The 13150-nt window shown below is 39.4% G+C and overlaps 1 protein-coding gene across 2 annotated transcripts; it reads left to right on the forward strand.

Moving 5' to 3' along the window:
- The first annotated feature begins 4399 nt into the window (after positions 1 to 4399).
- LOC140921788 (uncharacterized) lies at positions 4400 to 10846 on the forward strand. Of its 2 annotated transcripts, none has more exons than XM_073371788.1 (10): positions 4400 to 4573; positions 4955 to 5008; positions 5449 to 5514; positions 5869 to 5913; positions 6216 to 6278; positions 6388 to 6545; positions 6672 to 7166; positions 7541 to 8571; positions 9188 to 9230; positions 9409 to 10846. In XM_073371788.1, exons 1-10 carry the CDS (start codon positions 4514 to 4516, stop codon positions 9542 to 9544), a joined length of 2151 nt encoding a protein of 716 aa, XP_073227889.1. In that variant the 5' UTR covers positions 4400 to 4513; the 3' UTR covers positions 9545 to 10846. The 2 variants fall into 2 exon arrangements, with proteins under 2 accessions (XP_073227889.1, XP_073227890.1); XM_073371789.1 differs by having other exon boundaries at positions 4401 to 4537.
- Positions 10847 to 13150: the final 2304 nt, after the last annotated feature.

Genomic DNA, 13150 nt, shown 5'->3' on the forward strand with positions numbered 1-13150 from the left:
GTGGAACCTCGGTATAACGAACGATTTTCTTTACCCCAGTTATAGTAAAATAAATAAAAAAGAACCTCGATATATAGATAACGAAACCTCGTTGTCAGGGCGAACAAATTTTGCCAGTCCCTTGGCCGTTCGTTATATCGAGGTTCCACTGTACAATCATAAAGGACTCGTCTTGGTATAGTGTTCCAGAATATAAAGACTACATTTTAAGCGGTTTTAAGTTGGGAGACTAACATGTATGTGTACTAGGGTATTTCACCTTTTAAAACTACAGTTCAGGTTTTTGGCTTAGCCAAGTGGTCTTTGTACTGTCCCTTACCTTTGTGTATATTCCTGGAATATCATGCACAATTTTCATAGCAGATACCGTCGGTATGGTTTATTAGAACAAACGTATTGAGCCAGTAGACAAGTAGCGGGACAAAGAAGCAATGGCCAAACAAACTACTAACCCGTTTACATTGGAGTTGACTAACAATAAATAATGAATTAGTACTTAAATTTAGACTAATAGCTTTTGCAATACTGTAATTCCTTTATGGTCATGGGTTAGGGTTGTCATATGGAGTTGACTAACAATAAATAATGAATTAGTACTTAAATTTAGACTAATAGCTTTTGCAATATGTAATTCCTTTATGGTCATGCAAATAAAGCATTTGGTGCGTGTTGAAAGTAAATGAGTAGTTAAATGGAAGTGATTTGTATCCTCTTAGCCTCTTTTTCTGATCTAAATGATAGCCCACGTTCGATATCTGCATTTTAAAATGCTAACATGACTCCGAGGCTTTCGGGTCATTTTTCTATATTTGGTTTGGTTTTCTTTGTGCTCAAGTATCTTCTCAGGAAATTGCGCGACAATGGAGTCGTGAAAATTTCTAATTTTCACCCTAATGCCTCGGAGACATGTTAGAATTTTAATATATCGAAGGTGGGCTAAGAGAACAAACGCTGTCGTTTCGCGCCCCTATCCCCTTTTGTATTTGGTACACCAAAATGGATGCTTTTTCATTGTTTTGGCACACCAACATCGTCATGTGAAAACGATCCATAAATATGAGAAAGGGCAATTTCCCCCCTCCACAATTCAACACGCTGCAAGCGTAACCAAGTTAACTTGCCTGTGCTTTGCTTTTAATATTTTCGCAAGCTAGCATACTGTGGAACAAAAACACGAATTTCTTCAAGTAAAAACTCCTCATTTTTAAGCAAAGTTTTAATAGTAAGTTTTGTATTAAGGGTGACCACTTCTAGGCATATAAACCCGTGGAAAATCCTTGTGAAGAAACTGGGTACTGGTGTCCGTATTTCGAATCCTTGTCCTTTGCCTTGCTTGACGCTACCGAATACGCTATGGCACCAAACACACACACAGAAAGGACAGTTACCCCAATGGCAATAGCAGAGTACTTTGCGGCGTTGACCAGAGTCTTAATGATGTGGGTTGGTTATATCGCGGAATAGAGAGCAAATGGTAACTCCGCGTGAGTGACACCGAAATTTTGGGGCATGGGGAGACTAGAGATCACGGGTTTCGAGAAAAAATGTTGCAGTAGTTATGCCAAAAAATCGACACTGGCAGGATACTGGTAGAAATTTTGGTCAAAAATTGAGTAATTATTATGGAAAACGAAATAGGCCTATCACGGGGTCTTGTTCTTTCACCAGTAGGTCCTCTTTGATGGACTAAAGTTTTCAGTAGAGACAAAAAAAATCAAATGGAACCTTTCGGTTCGTCCGGCCGTGCCCGAGAGTGGGTAGGGTACTCAAAAGGCTTCATCGGAAGAGATGTTAATCAGCGACCAACAGCTAAAAATTGAATTCTCTTCTAACTCTTTCTTTTTATAAAATTCAGAGTTTAATTTCATTTCCCTTGAGTAGCGGAATAACCTTCCTTTTCCGTGCAGTATGCTTTTCTCCCCCACATGACGCTAACATTGGCGAGAATAGACTGTGTGACCAGCTAAAGGAATGTTTTTGTGGGAGGCAAGGAGCTGAGACTACTGTTTTATGCTAGTCCGCATTCCGTTTCTCTCTCAGTTTTACCTTTCTAAAGCTGTTTTTACAAACATAGTCCGTAGTCCGCGTTTTATACCTAGTCCATGTTTATACTCAGTCCGGAGTCCGCAATTTTAAAACTAATCCGTGTTTTATACCTGTCAGCAGTCCGTGGTCCGCAGTCCGCAGTCCGCAGTCGGTGTTTTGTACTGACCGCATTTCCCCCCACCCTTTAGTTTGTCTTCGTCTCCCTGAGTACTTTTTCATGGCTAAGGTCAGTTCCGGAAGCGGAAAGAGGGGAACACAAACTGTCGAGTGAAGAGGCTGGAGAAAACTTACCAGAAGAGTTAAAACCTTAGTTAAAGATCAGAATAGGAAGGAAGCATTGAACTTGTTTTAATTTATATTTCCAAGGTTATGAAATAGAAAGTGCTGACGTCAGCGAAATATTTCGCCCCTGCCTATTACCGCAGTCCCCCTCCTCTGGAGAAAATGCAAGTTTTACGTCACTTCCTTGACATTTCTTGGTAATCTGTTCCTGTTCTCGGAAAAGCTACCACGGAGAGATTTTTCTCTAGATTCCGTATTTGATGCGGCATTTTCAGAGCGCTTTAATTGGGAGAGCTTCACAAATTTTAGAGTAGCTTCAGGTACGTAAGAATTTTTGAAAACTTTCGCTATTTCTGTGTCAGAATCAAACGAACAATCTCGAACAATCAGATTTGCGTTTTTATAATGCATAATAAGCCACTGGGATCCGTCTTGGTTAAGCTTTATATGGTGTTAGAAACTGTCGCTTTTCGCTGTTGCCTACATTACACTTTGTAAACGATTTCTCCAGTGTCGGTCAGGGCTCTTTCAGCTTTGAAAGCGATGCTTTGATCTAGCATTTGGGGGCTTAACGTTTATGGCGTTTTATATCTCTTTTATATCTTGGGGAAGTGGCCTTGTGAAGCTTAAGTGGGTCTTGGAACTAGCGATATTTACCAAGGGAATTTCGCTTTTATACAGTAAAGGTGAGCAATCCATGCTTAATTTATCACATGATTTACTAGATTTTTGCTGGCGTAAGTAATAGTGTATCTCTCTTGCGGACACAACTGAAAAAAATTGTTGTTTCTCAGCAGTTGACGACAAAAAGTTTGACTCCAACTGAGATTGTCGGTTAAGAATAAGCTTACTCAGTTTCCTCAGTGTCAATTTGCTACTGGGTAATTAACTAAAATAAAGATCAACCGCTAATGTCTTCACTTCGTGGAGTTTCTCTTTGGAGCAGTTGTTGTTCTCAACCCATGACCACACCAAATCGTATAAATGACAATAAAAATCAGTATAGTTTAATATCTAATCAGAAAAATTCTTGGTTGCTTAAGAAATCGCATTCGACACTCACGTCGCGGTTTTTATCGAGGTAAGTAAACGCAGTTTTCAATGTCCGTCCATCGTTTCCTTAGAACTACGAAACTAGGAATTAGTTGTGTTACTTACACCAACAACCTGTGTTTGCGCCATGATTCATTCGGGTAGTAATATAGGACTGTATAAAAGATGGCGCCTTCGCATCCAAGCTTCGGGGCGTACCTATTATGGGAGAAAAACACTGACTGGTTATTTTTCGACGAGCTGGGGTGCTGAAGCGAAGACGAGATCGGGTAGACAATTTAGCAAGAGATAGGTTATCAGGTTACACAGACTCTACAGAACTTAGATCTACTCACTTAATTTGCCTGGTCCTCTGTATGCTGATTTACTTGTTTTACTTGAATGCTCCATGGCCAAGGCTCAAAGTGTAGACCCCTCTCTGTGCTTACTTAAGTTCCAGAATGATCAGAAAAATGTTTTTAATTAGTTTGGTGCCTCATTTGCTATAAAATACCATATCTTAAGGCAATTTTTCGGTGACTTTTGTTCGATTTTAGGTCCCAGAGTAGACTCTTTTTTCTCTAATCTTCAATTAGTAAAAACGACAAAAAAATCAACAAAGGCTGTAATTGAGAGGACTGTGTTGCCTTTCTTTAACTTAAATAAATACATTTCTCGGAAAGAAGCAAAAGATTTCTCTGAATTATGTTAATTATGACTTCCTGTTTCGATCCTGAGCAAGCCGGCACTTGCTGAAACTGGCCGCAAAGTGTTTATGATTCTGCACAGACTACGTAACCATGGCAAGTGCAGGGATCGACGTTGTTGATACCCCACGTCACGTTAAACTATAATATCAGTGTTTGAAAAAAGGCAAAAAAAAAGAACTGAAAATGAACAAACAGAAAAAAGGTAAATTCAAGGTTTAATGGACCTCACCAGACATGAGGGGCACAACAACGGCTTGAGGGGTAAAAACATGTACACTACAATTAACAGTTCGTTTTTTCCACACAGCAAATGAAAGCTAGACCATAGAGCCGTGGTTAACGTTTCCTGCCCCTTGCGAGCTGTAAAAGTCCCCTTCAAATCGATAAGAATTAAAACAGCAAGGCTGATAGTCTGTGAAGTCTATATCTTGAATCCTTAGGAAATGGATGATCCGGAAAACGAGGAGGTCAGTATTCACGATCTTGCTGATGCCACACGTGAGGTAAACTATAATTTTACCTGTGTTTGCTCATTATAGGTAGAGGTTTGGGCGGTAAAAACACACAGCCAAAAAAAGAGAATTCGAGGTTGAGTGTATTGATCTCACCAGGCTTAACAGGGCACAACAAGGGCTTGCGGATTAGTTATTGTGCACGCCAGTTAAGCAGATGCTTTTCCCACACAGCAAATGAAAGACGCCCTTACTAAATCACGTCCCCATCTTTTTTCGTTTTGGCACGTCCACGTCCCCTTCCAGCTCCTTCAAATTGATAAAAATTAAAAAGACAGGGCTGATGGTCAGTTTAACTTGCCACAACCTGTACTTTGAATCTAGTATATGTAATAACCAAACAAAAACTTTTTGAATAACTTAAATCCTCAGGAAATGGATGATGGAAAAGAGGACGTCAACATTCTCGATCTTACTGCAAGTGAGGTAAACTATAATTTCATCGGTTTGTTCGACGAGAACCAACTGCAGAAAGAAATTAATAGGAAGTTTGGGGAGTAAGTTTAAAGGCCTCGCCTAGGCCAAGGGCACAAAGAGCAGCTTGACAAACATTTATACTAGCCGTGTTGCCCCGTTGAACAGTTCCTTTTCCAACAAAGCAAATGAGAGATAGATCATACTTTACCCGGTGGATAACGTTCCCTGTTCTTTTGTAACAGTATAGTTTCTTTATTCTTGTTTTTGATTTTTCCCCCTTTTCTTTTAATTTGTTTGTCAAGTACCCTTCAAACCCTCAAACTGATAGAGACTACATTTATAAGATAAGACCAAGGGTCTAAAGTGTCATATAACTAGTCTGATTTTCTGCCTTTAAAAAGATGACATTTGGTTTTTTATTATATATAACTATATACTTGAATCGGTAGGAAATGGGTGATGGAAACGAGGACGTCGACATTCACGATCATACCGTTGCTGTTGCTTCAAATGAGGTGAACTATTATTTTATCAGTGTTTGCACATAGGAAGAGGTTTGTTCAGAAAAACGAACAGCCATGAAAAGGACGTCAGATTTATGGACCTCACCAGACTTGACATGGGTAAAAAAACTGTGGGTCAATTGCTGTGCGTCCTGTTTGAGCAGTTCCTTTCCTCATGACGGTAAACAAAAGGTAAACCATAGTACTGTACCAGATAGACCATGGTAAAAAAGTCTCTTCAAATTGACAGGGATTCAAAAGACAAGCGGACGGTCAGTCTGATCAGTGTGGTACAACTTGTGTGATTTTGCTTTCAGTTTAAAAGGGCGACCTTTAATTTTTTTTAATATACTTGAATCCGTATAGGAAATGGATGATGGAAAAGACGATCTTGCTGATGCATCACGTGAGGTAAACTATTATAATTTCATCAGTGTTTACATATAGGCAGAGATTTGCTCATTAAAACGCACAGCCAGACAATTACTTGACAGGGTTATAACTGGACCATTTACAGAGCTAAGTAGCATGGTTAACATTTTAACGTCCCTATTGCTCTTTTCGAACGGTAATTTCTTCCTTTTCTTTATCCCCTTTAATTTGCAAGATAAAGATTAAAAAAAGCAAGTCCGACCGTCAGTAAAAACGTCTAAAGTGTAGCACAACTTGTGTGATTTTCTGCCTTTAAAAACGTGACATTTGCTTTTTCGTAGGACACGGATGATCGAAATGATTCAGAGGACAACATTCTCGATCTCGCTGAGGCCCCACGTGAGGTAAGCTGTGAATTTATCGGTTTTTGCATATAGGCGGAGCTTGTGCAACAAAAAAAATACCGAAGAAGAAGTTGGATATACTGGATATTGGATATACTTAAATCCGTAGAAAATCGATGGTGGAAAAGAGGACGTCAACATTCTTATACTGGGGGAGACTGGAGTGGGCAAGTCCACATGGATCAATGGAATCGCCAACTATTCTAAGCATAACTCTTTGCAACATGCCATGGATGATCCTGAATTCACTGTCTTAATCCCTTCAAGGTAAAGTATAGTTACGTAGTCGGTTTAACATATTAAATAAATAGGCTGATACATCTGCATTAATTAGGTTGTCACTAGTAAGAGCTACTAAAGTGACAAAGTAGTCTCTTTAATTTTCATTCTCAGATTTATTTTCACAAATGATGAAGGAGAAGAGGTGGACATCATAATTGGAGCTGATCCAAATGAGGATCTCAAAAGTCATGGACAGTCTGCTACCCAGTTCCCTCAAGAACACATCATTGAAACGAACACTGCAAAGTTCCACCTCATTGACACGCCGGGCATTGGCGACTGCAGAGGTATAGAGAAGGATAAGGAGAACTTCGAGAACATCTTGGCCTTTCTAACCTGCTATGACAAGATTAATGCCGTGGTTGTGCTTCTCAAACCAAACAACGCAAGACTCACTGTGGCCTTCAGGTTCTGTGTGTTAGAACTGCTGACACACCTCCACAAGTCGCTGGTGTCCAACATTATCTTCGCCTTCACAAACTCCAGAGGAACCTTCTACAGACCGGGGGACAGTCTACCAGTTCTCAGACGGCTCCTAAAGGAGAGAAACATCAACATCACACTCTCTCCGTCAACCTATTTTTGTTTTGATAATGAAGCATTCAGGTACTTAACGCGGAGTCATTCTTTGACTAAAATGCGTAAAAGTTAGCTGACACGATATAATAGAAAAAAGGCCGAGAGTACAAGTTCAGGGTTCAGGCATTTTATACACTCCGTTCTTTGAATTACCACGGCGCAAAAAGACAAGCTTCTCTAGCTGATTTAAAGTAAATCATGGAGACACTAGCTAAACTGACTATTTCTTTCGTCTTTGTAGATTAACGTTCTTCAGCCTATAGTCTGATAAATAAGCTAATGCCTCTCCAAAAATGCTTTTAACATTATTTATTCTCTTTAAAGTAATTTTCAAATTATTTTTAGTGATTTTTCTTAATTTCGTTGCTTTATCATTAATGGCTCTCTATCTTCAATGAAAGGTTCCTAGCCTGCCATAAGAATGGAATTCAGTTCACACCTGAAGAAGTTGACCTCTTCTCGAAAAGCTGGGACAAGTCATGCGACACAACTTGCGAGCTTTTTCATCTCGTTACAAACATGCAGCCCCACGAGACTAAGAAGACCCTAAGCCTGAACGAGGCGAGGAACTACATAATCGCCATGAGTAAGCCAATGGGTGAAGCTGTTGAACTTATTGAGATGAACGTGAAGAAGATCAATGAAGTCAAAGAACAATGCAGGCTCTTCGACGTTGATATCGAGCGCTTTCAAGCTGAACTGAAGTTTAAAGGCTTCGACCGGGAAGTGAAACCCCTGAACTATCCAATGACTGTTTGTGCAGACACCGCATGCAAGAAGTATGTGAATGTAGGAATGTCAAGGGAGAGGGAAACAATATATCCACAGATTTGCCATGACCACTGCTCCATTAGAGGAGTTCCGGTTGAAACTACCAACAACGAGCAACTTCATGGCTGCGCGGCCATGTCCAACGGGACTTGCCATCATTGTGGGCACAACTACAGAACTCACATGCATATCACCTACTCTACTACCCTGGTAGAGAAGGAATTCCTATCGTCCGATGCACAGAGTAAGATTGCCGAAAAGACCAACTTGAAGGATCAGAAAGAATCGTTTATCGCAAATTTAGAGCGCAGCATCAAAGAACTTCAAGACGAAAAGGAGTTCATTTATGAATGTGCTGGCCGCTTTGGCGTATTTCTCAAGGAGAATGCCATGATTCCCTATAACGACTCCTTCAAAGAGTACCTTGATATGCTGATTAGGGACGAAGAGGCAAGGGAGCAAGAGATAAGAGACGACGAAAAGATCGCTCAACTGAAGAAGGACAAGAAGACATATGAGCAGAAGAAGAAAATCATTATGGAGAACATTCAGTCGGGATGTCAAGGCGGGGAAAATCTCATTTCTATAGAAGCGATCTATAAAATGAAAGAAAAGCTTTGTCGCCTGAAGCACAACGGGGAAGCTCTGAGGAAAGCCCTAGGTACATTGTAAAGTAACCTCTTATTGACTTAAGTGTCAGCTTGAATTGGTGTAAAGATTCGCGCTGTTTTTAGAGTGGTGCCACGGACTGCATCGAACAATTCTCATTCGACTTTTCTTTAGAAATTTGCCTGCGTTATATTCTTCATTTAAAATTACGTTCCGTGGCCTGCTCATACCTCTAAAGACGCCATAGGAAGAAGTATAAAAATTTAAATGAAATTATAGGACTGGCTTACTTTACTCGAGAAACCGAAAGCGAAGGCGTTCTCATAGTGGCCTCCTTTGGCGGGATGGCTCGAGAACGTCATTACATGATCAGGCGGTCTAGCAATACTACAGGAAACGAAGACGCGTCTAGTCTGGCTCGGTTATTATAATTTTGCAAGTTAAATTTTTGAAACCGTTGGCCAGCCAAAATAATTAGTTTACTTTCCCTCAAATTACTGTGGCATGTTTTGTAGTTTTTGCCGTTTCACCCACAGTTGTATGCTAAGTTTTAATTGTTTTCAGTGTTTCTCGAGCTCTTGAATGAATAAAATCTTCCGTTACGTTAATTTCGGCGATCTCATGATTGTGAAATAAAAATAAGTTAACGGATGACTTTTGTTTTTTAGATGGCATCATGTCAGCTAGAAAAAGAAGCCATAGCGAGAGAAGGTAATCTTAAAAATATGTGAAAGAGATGTGAGAATATTACTCACCAGTTTATTAGGTATAAAAGAAAGTGTTTTAGCTGTGAAGTTGATTTTCATAAATAAGTAATGGTTTCCATTTTCCCCCGTTTTTCCTCTGCTTTTTTTTTACTGAAAACTCACATGTCATATTTCAATTTCAGTCGGAGGAGCTACGTGAGAGCAACAAGCAACGCATACTGGGGCATAGGTAGCTACCTAAAACGGAAGATTGGGCGGCTGAATCCGTTCAGGTCAAAGGCTTTAGTGCCAATTGCAGCATGGCCAAAAGCCATATAAAAACCACTTTGAGTTTACTCAACTGTTCTTGAACTGGCGATTTTAGCATGTAAACATAAACGCAAAGAATATGAAATTGATATATTCTTCGTTTGATTTTAGCTTTCTTTAGTAATCATCATTAATGTACTCGTTTACTAGATATTTATTTCAAGTAGAACCAATTTCTCATGTTTGTGAAACTTGGCAAGCATTTTCTTATTCACGCTTCCATGTGTGTGATCAGAAAGTTTGTCTTTATCAGCTTAAGTCACATGACCCACAAATCGACTAATAGCAGTCCAAGTGTTTCACCAAAATGGCGAATACATATAGTCCAACTGTTTTCGCCTTGGGCGTATATGGGGACAGTCGTTTTGTGACGTCATTAGGACGTCATCATTTAAGTTTCATGACGGAATCAGAGTTACGAACAGCACATGCAAGCGTGATGTCTTGAAACGGCTATGCTGGGGGTCTTCGACATCTTGATACACTTGAGTACATGACTGCCAAGGTTTTGTGCATGATTGCAAAATCAATTGTTTTAAGTAGGTTGCATCAGGAAATTTTGATTGAAGTGAAAAAAGTTATGTTAGCGATTACTAGGTATAACATTTATTTCGATGTCGGTTTCTTTAATATTAGCGTTAGCCAAGTCTCTGTGAGGAAAGTCGTGGCGGAAGTCTGGCAAAGAACTCTTTAAATGGCCTTTCGAAATACAGGACACTAAAAAGCAACAACCGAATTTTTAGCTTCTAACATTGAGAGAATAATTACTTTTAAGCAACTATTCAATGATGTCAGTGGTAGATCTATGGTGGTAAAATCTTCAAGACAGATGGATGGATAATAATGTAGATCTTGTAGAAGTCTTATTACTGACACAATTTTTGTCGCTTTTTTGATTCACCTTGGAATCCATTTAAAGAGGTCACGGTACTTCTGAAGCAGTTAATATGTAGCTTATTTAGGGTCAGTAAATCTTCCCACCCATTGTGGATGATACCTGCGTTGATTATTACACGTTTTGCAAAATTCAGGAAAGAGTGTTCACTGATTTGATTTTCCCCTTGTTTCGACTTTCATTTCAACTAGTAGATCTTAGTATGATCTTCTGTAAAGGCAATCTCCTTTTTGAAATTGAAATTGAATACAGTGGAGAATAGACAGAATACTCTAGAGTGTTTTTACTGCATTCAGAATATGTTAGTAAGTAAACTTAGTACACAGCACTTACTACACAGCACACTTAGGGTCCTCAAACAAAGACGCTTTGAAAATAAAGTGTTTTTAAAATCAGCAATAATTATTTTGTTATTCATCACCGGGGTTCATCTATTCCATTATCAATCATGAAGTTCGTAAATTTGAGAAACGAAAATGCAATACCAAATCACCCAACGTGAGGGAATGGGAGAAATATTTGCTTGTGGAATCCAGAATCCTGGGCTTTGGAATCCGGAATTCAGCTCAAGGGATTCGGAAGTCCCGCTACCGATTGAAATCTGGAATCCAAAGCGTAGATATATGATACATGTCTTGGATACATGAAGCGAACCAAAGTCAAGTATACGGCTAGACAAGAGTGGGCTAGATAACTTTCTTGGATTTAGAGAACTTTTCAGAAAGTGATGAATTAAAGCAAGTCCCTGTGAACTGGAATTCTTTCCGGTCACGTCTCTTTTCTGAAAAGCGTTACCAGCCCTCCCCCCCCCCCCCCCCATGACACACACACACACACACCCTCATGACTTGATGACATTCAAGACCAATTCCCTCAAAGAAAGGGGAGGGGGGGTGAGGGAGTTAAGAGATTACCCTTTGAAAGAACTAGCTAAAACCTTCGATCTGTGTATTAGTATCTGATCACAGTAAACGAAATACAAACTCGATAAAAGCCCTTAGTGCGTAGAGCTTCTTTTTTAATTCACTTAAGTAGTCAACATAATTTTTTCTCAGACAGATTGCTAGATTGATCTAGATCTGCACTGGTATACATGTACATGTTAACAGAATATATCGTCCGATCACCTCCTCACCTTATTGAATTTTTCACTTTCGTTTGGGTGCTTTCCCTCAGTTTCCAGTTAAACAATGCTAACTCAAACCTGGAAAAATCAAATTTTTTGGAAGAAAAGGAAGTTTTTACATGAGAAAAGAGTTCAATCCCCATAGGGTTTTTTTGGTACACCAACATGACTGCCATTTCGTTCATGGTTCAGTTTGTGCACAAATATAGCCGCCGATACCGGGTTTGAAAACTATCTATAGCCGCGGCGTACCTTCCTTCATGACTTTCAAGCTTTGTTAAGATCATGACTCCGTTCAGGCAAGGGTTGGGATTATAAGTTTGCTTCTACCCCTAATTTCTCGGAAAGGAATAAGCCTTTTTCAAAAATACCATAATACTCTTTGCTGTCCCTTCAAATTTCGCATAAGCATTGCTTTTAATTTCTCTTGGGGTGATTTAAGTCCCAAGTTGAAATTGAAAACAATGCTAATGCAAAATTTTTGAGGGACAACAAAGAGTATTATGGTAAGATCTAAATAAGAAAGCATTTCCTGGAAATCTGCAAAACGATATATTTTTAAAATTATTATAACCTTAAAAGGCTAAGTTTGGACTTAATAGTGCAGATTTAAGTGATAGCCTCTTGGGGAAATTAGCAATAGCCGTCTTCCCTTTAGTTTTCAAGCCTCCGCTGGTAACTCGGATAGCGCGAACCGGCCTGGGTACGAGGCTGCTCCAGTTATATAATAGTTGTTGTTGTTGAATTGGTACCTCATAGGGGTGGAAATGAATTTGGGACACGCCCAAAGAAACAAGATTCTGGTACCCTTTAGGGGTGTGCTCGAAAATGTCCGACCGACAAGCAACCCCGTCACTTCTATTGCTGGTTTTCAGTGTCACGCCGTTCAAAATAGATCAAAATAAAAATCAAAACCGTTCAATAGATTAAGTCCAGAATCTGGGAAATGAAAGGAGGTGAATATGCAAAGACCCTCGCCGAGATTCAGGTCAGAGAAATCAGACTTTATATACGAGATATCCGAAGAAATGTTTTCACAAAATTAATAGGGATTTGTATGGAGACTCCACAGTGCTGGTCCCCATCCGGATGAGCACCAACATGGCGGACGGAAATCAACAGAATGATCTGTTACCGAAACGTTAAAGAAATACTTTTTCTAATACATAAACTATTTAGAGAGCAAAAGTCCCTGAAATAAGTAATTTCTTTAACCTACAAGGACTACATGACAGCTCTCTTGGCCGTCATGTAAATGCTGCGTCACGCAAAAGCTTACAAATTCAAGCGTACTCTATCACAAAACCAAGAACTTTTTTAAAGCGAAAATTTGTATGAAAATTAGTTTTCAGCTGCTCTAATACATCGTGAAAGTAAAATATCGGTTCTATCGATAGTTTTGTAGAATTTAGTGACGTCATGGTAAAACCAACAATAGGGGAGTACCCCGCCCCCTCCCCCGGGATCTACAAAATGAAACTCAAAACAATTCCTAGAAATTGGCAAAATGATATCATGCTAAAAAAATTAATTATTAATTATCATTACCCTATCAGGCATTCCTGGAACCGGTTAAAATACCCTTTCTTAATTA

This window comes from Porites lutea, chromosome 12 (assembly GCF_958299795.1).
Source record: "Porites lutea chromosome 12, jaPorLute2.1, whole genome shotgun sequence".
Taxonomy (NCBI): domain Eukaryota; kingdom Metazoa; phylum Cnidaria; class Anthozoa; order Scleractinia; family Poritidae; genus Porites; species Porites lutea.

Excerpts from the sequence above, each read along its gene's own strand:
- LOC140921788 (XM_073371788.1), top strand. The coding sequence starts at position 4,514 with ATGGATGATCCGGAAAACGAGGAGGTCAGTATTCACGATCTTGCTGAT. Across the intron at positions 5,914-6,215 it reads TTGCTGATGCATCACGTGAG|GACACGGATGATCGAAATGA; the intron begins GTAAACTATTAT and ends GCTTTTTCGTAG. Across the intron at positions 6,279-6,387 it reads TCGCTGAGGCCCCACGTGAG|AAAATCGATGGTGGAAAAGA; the intron begins GTAAGCTGTGAA and ends TTAAATCCGTAG.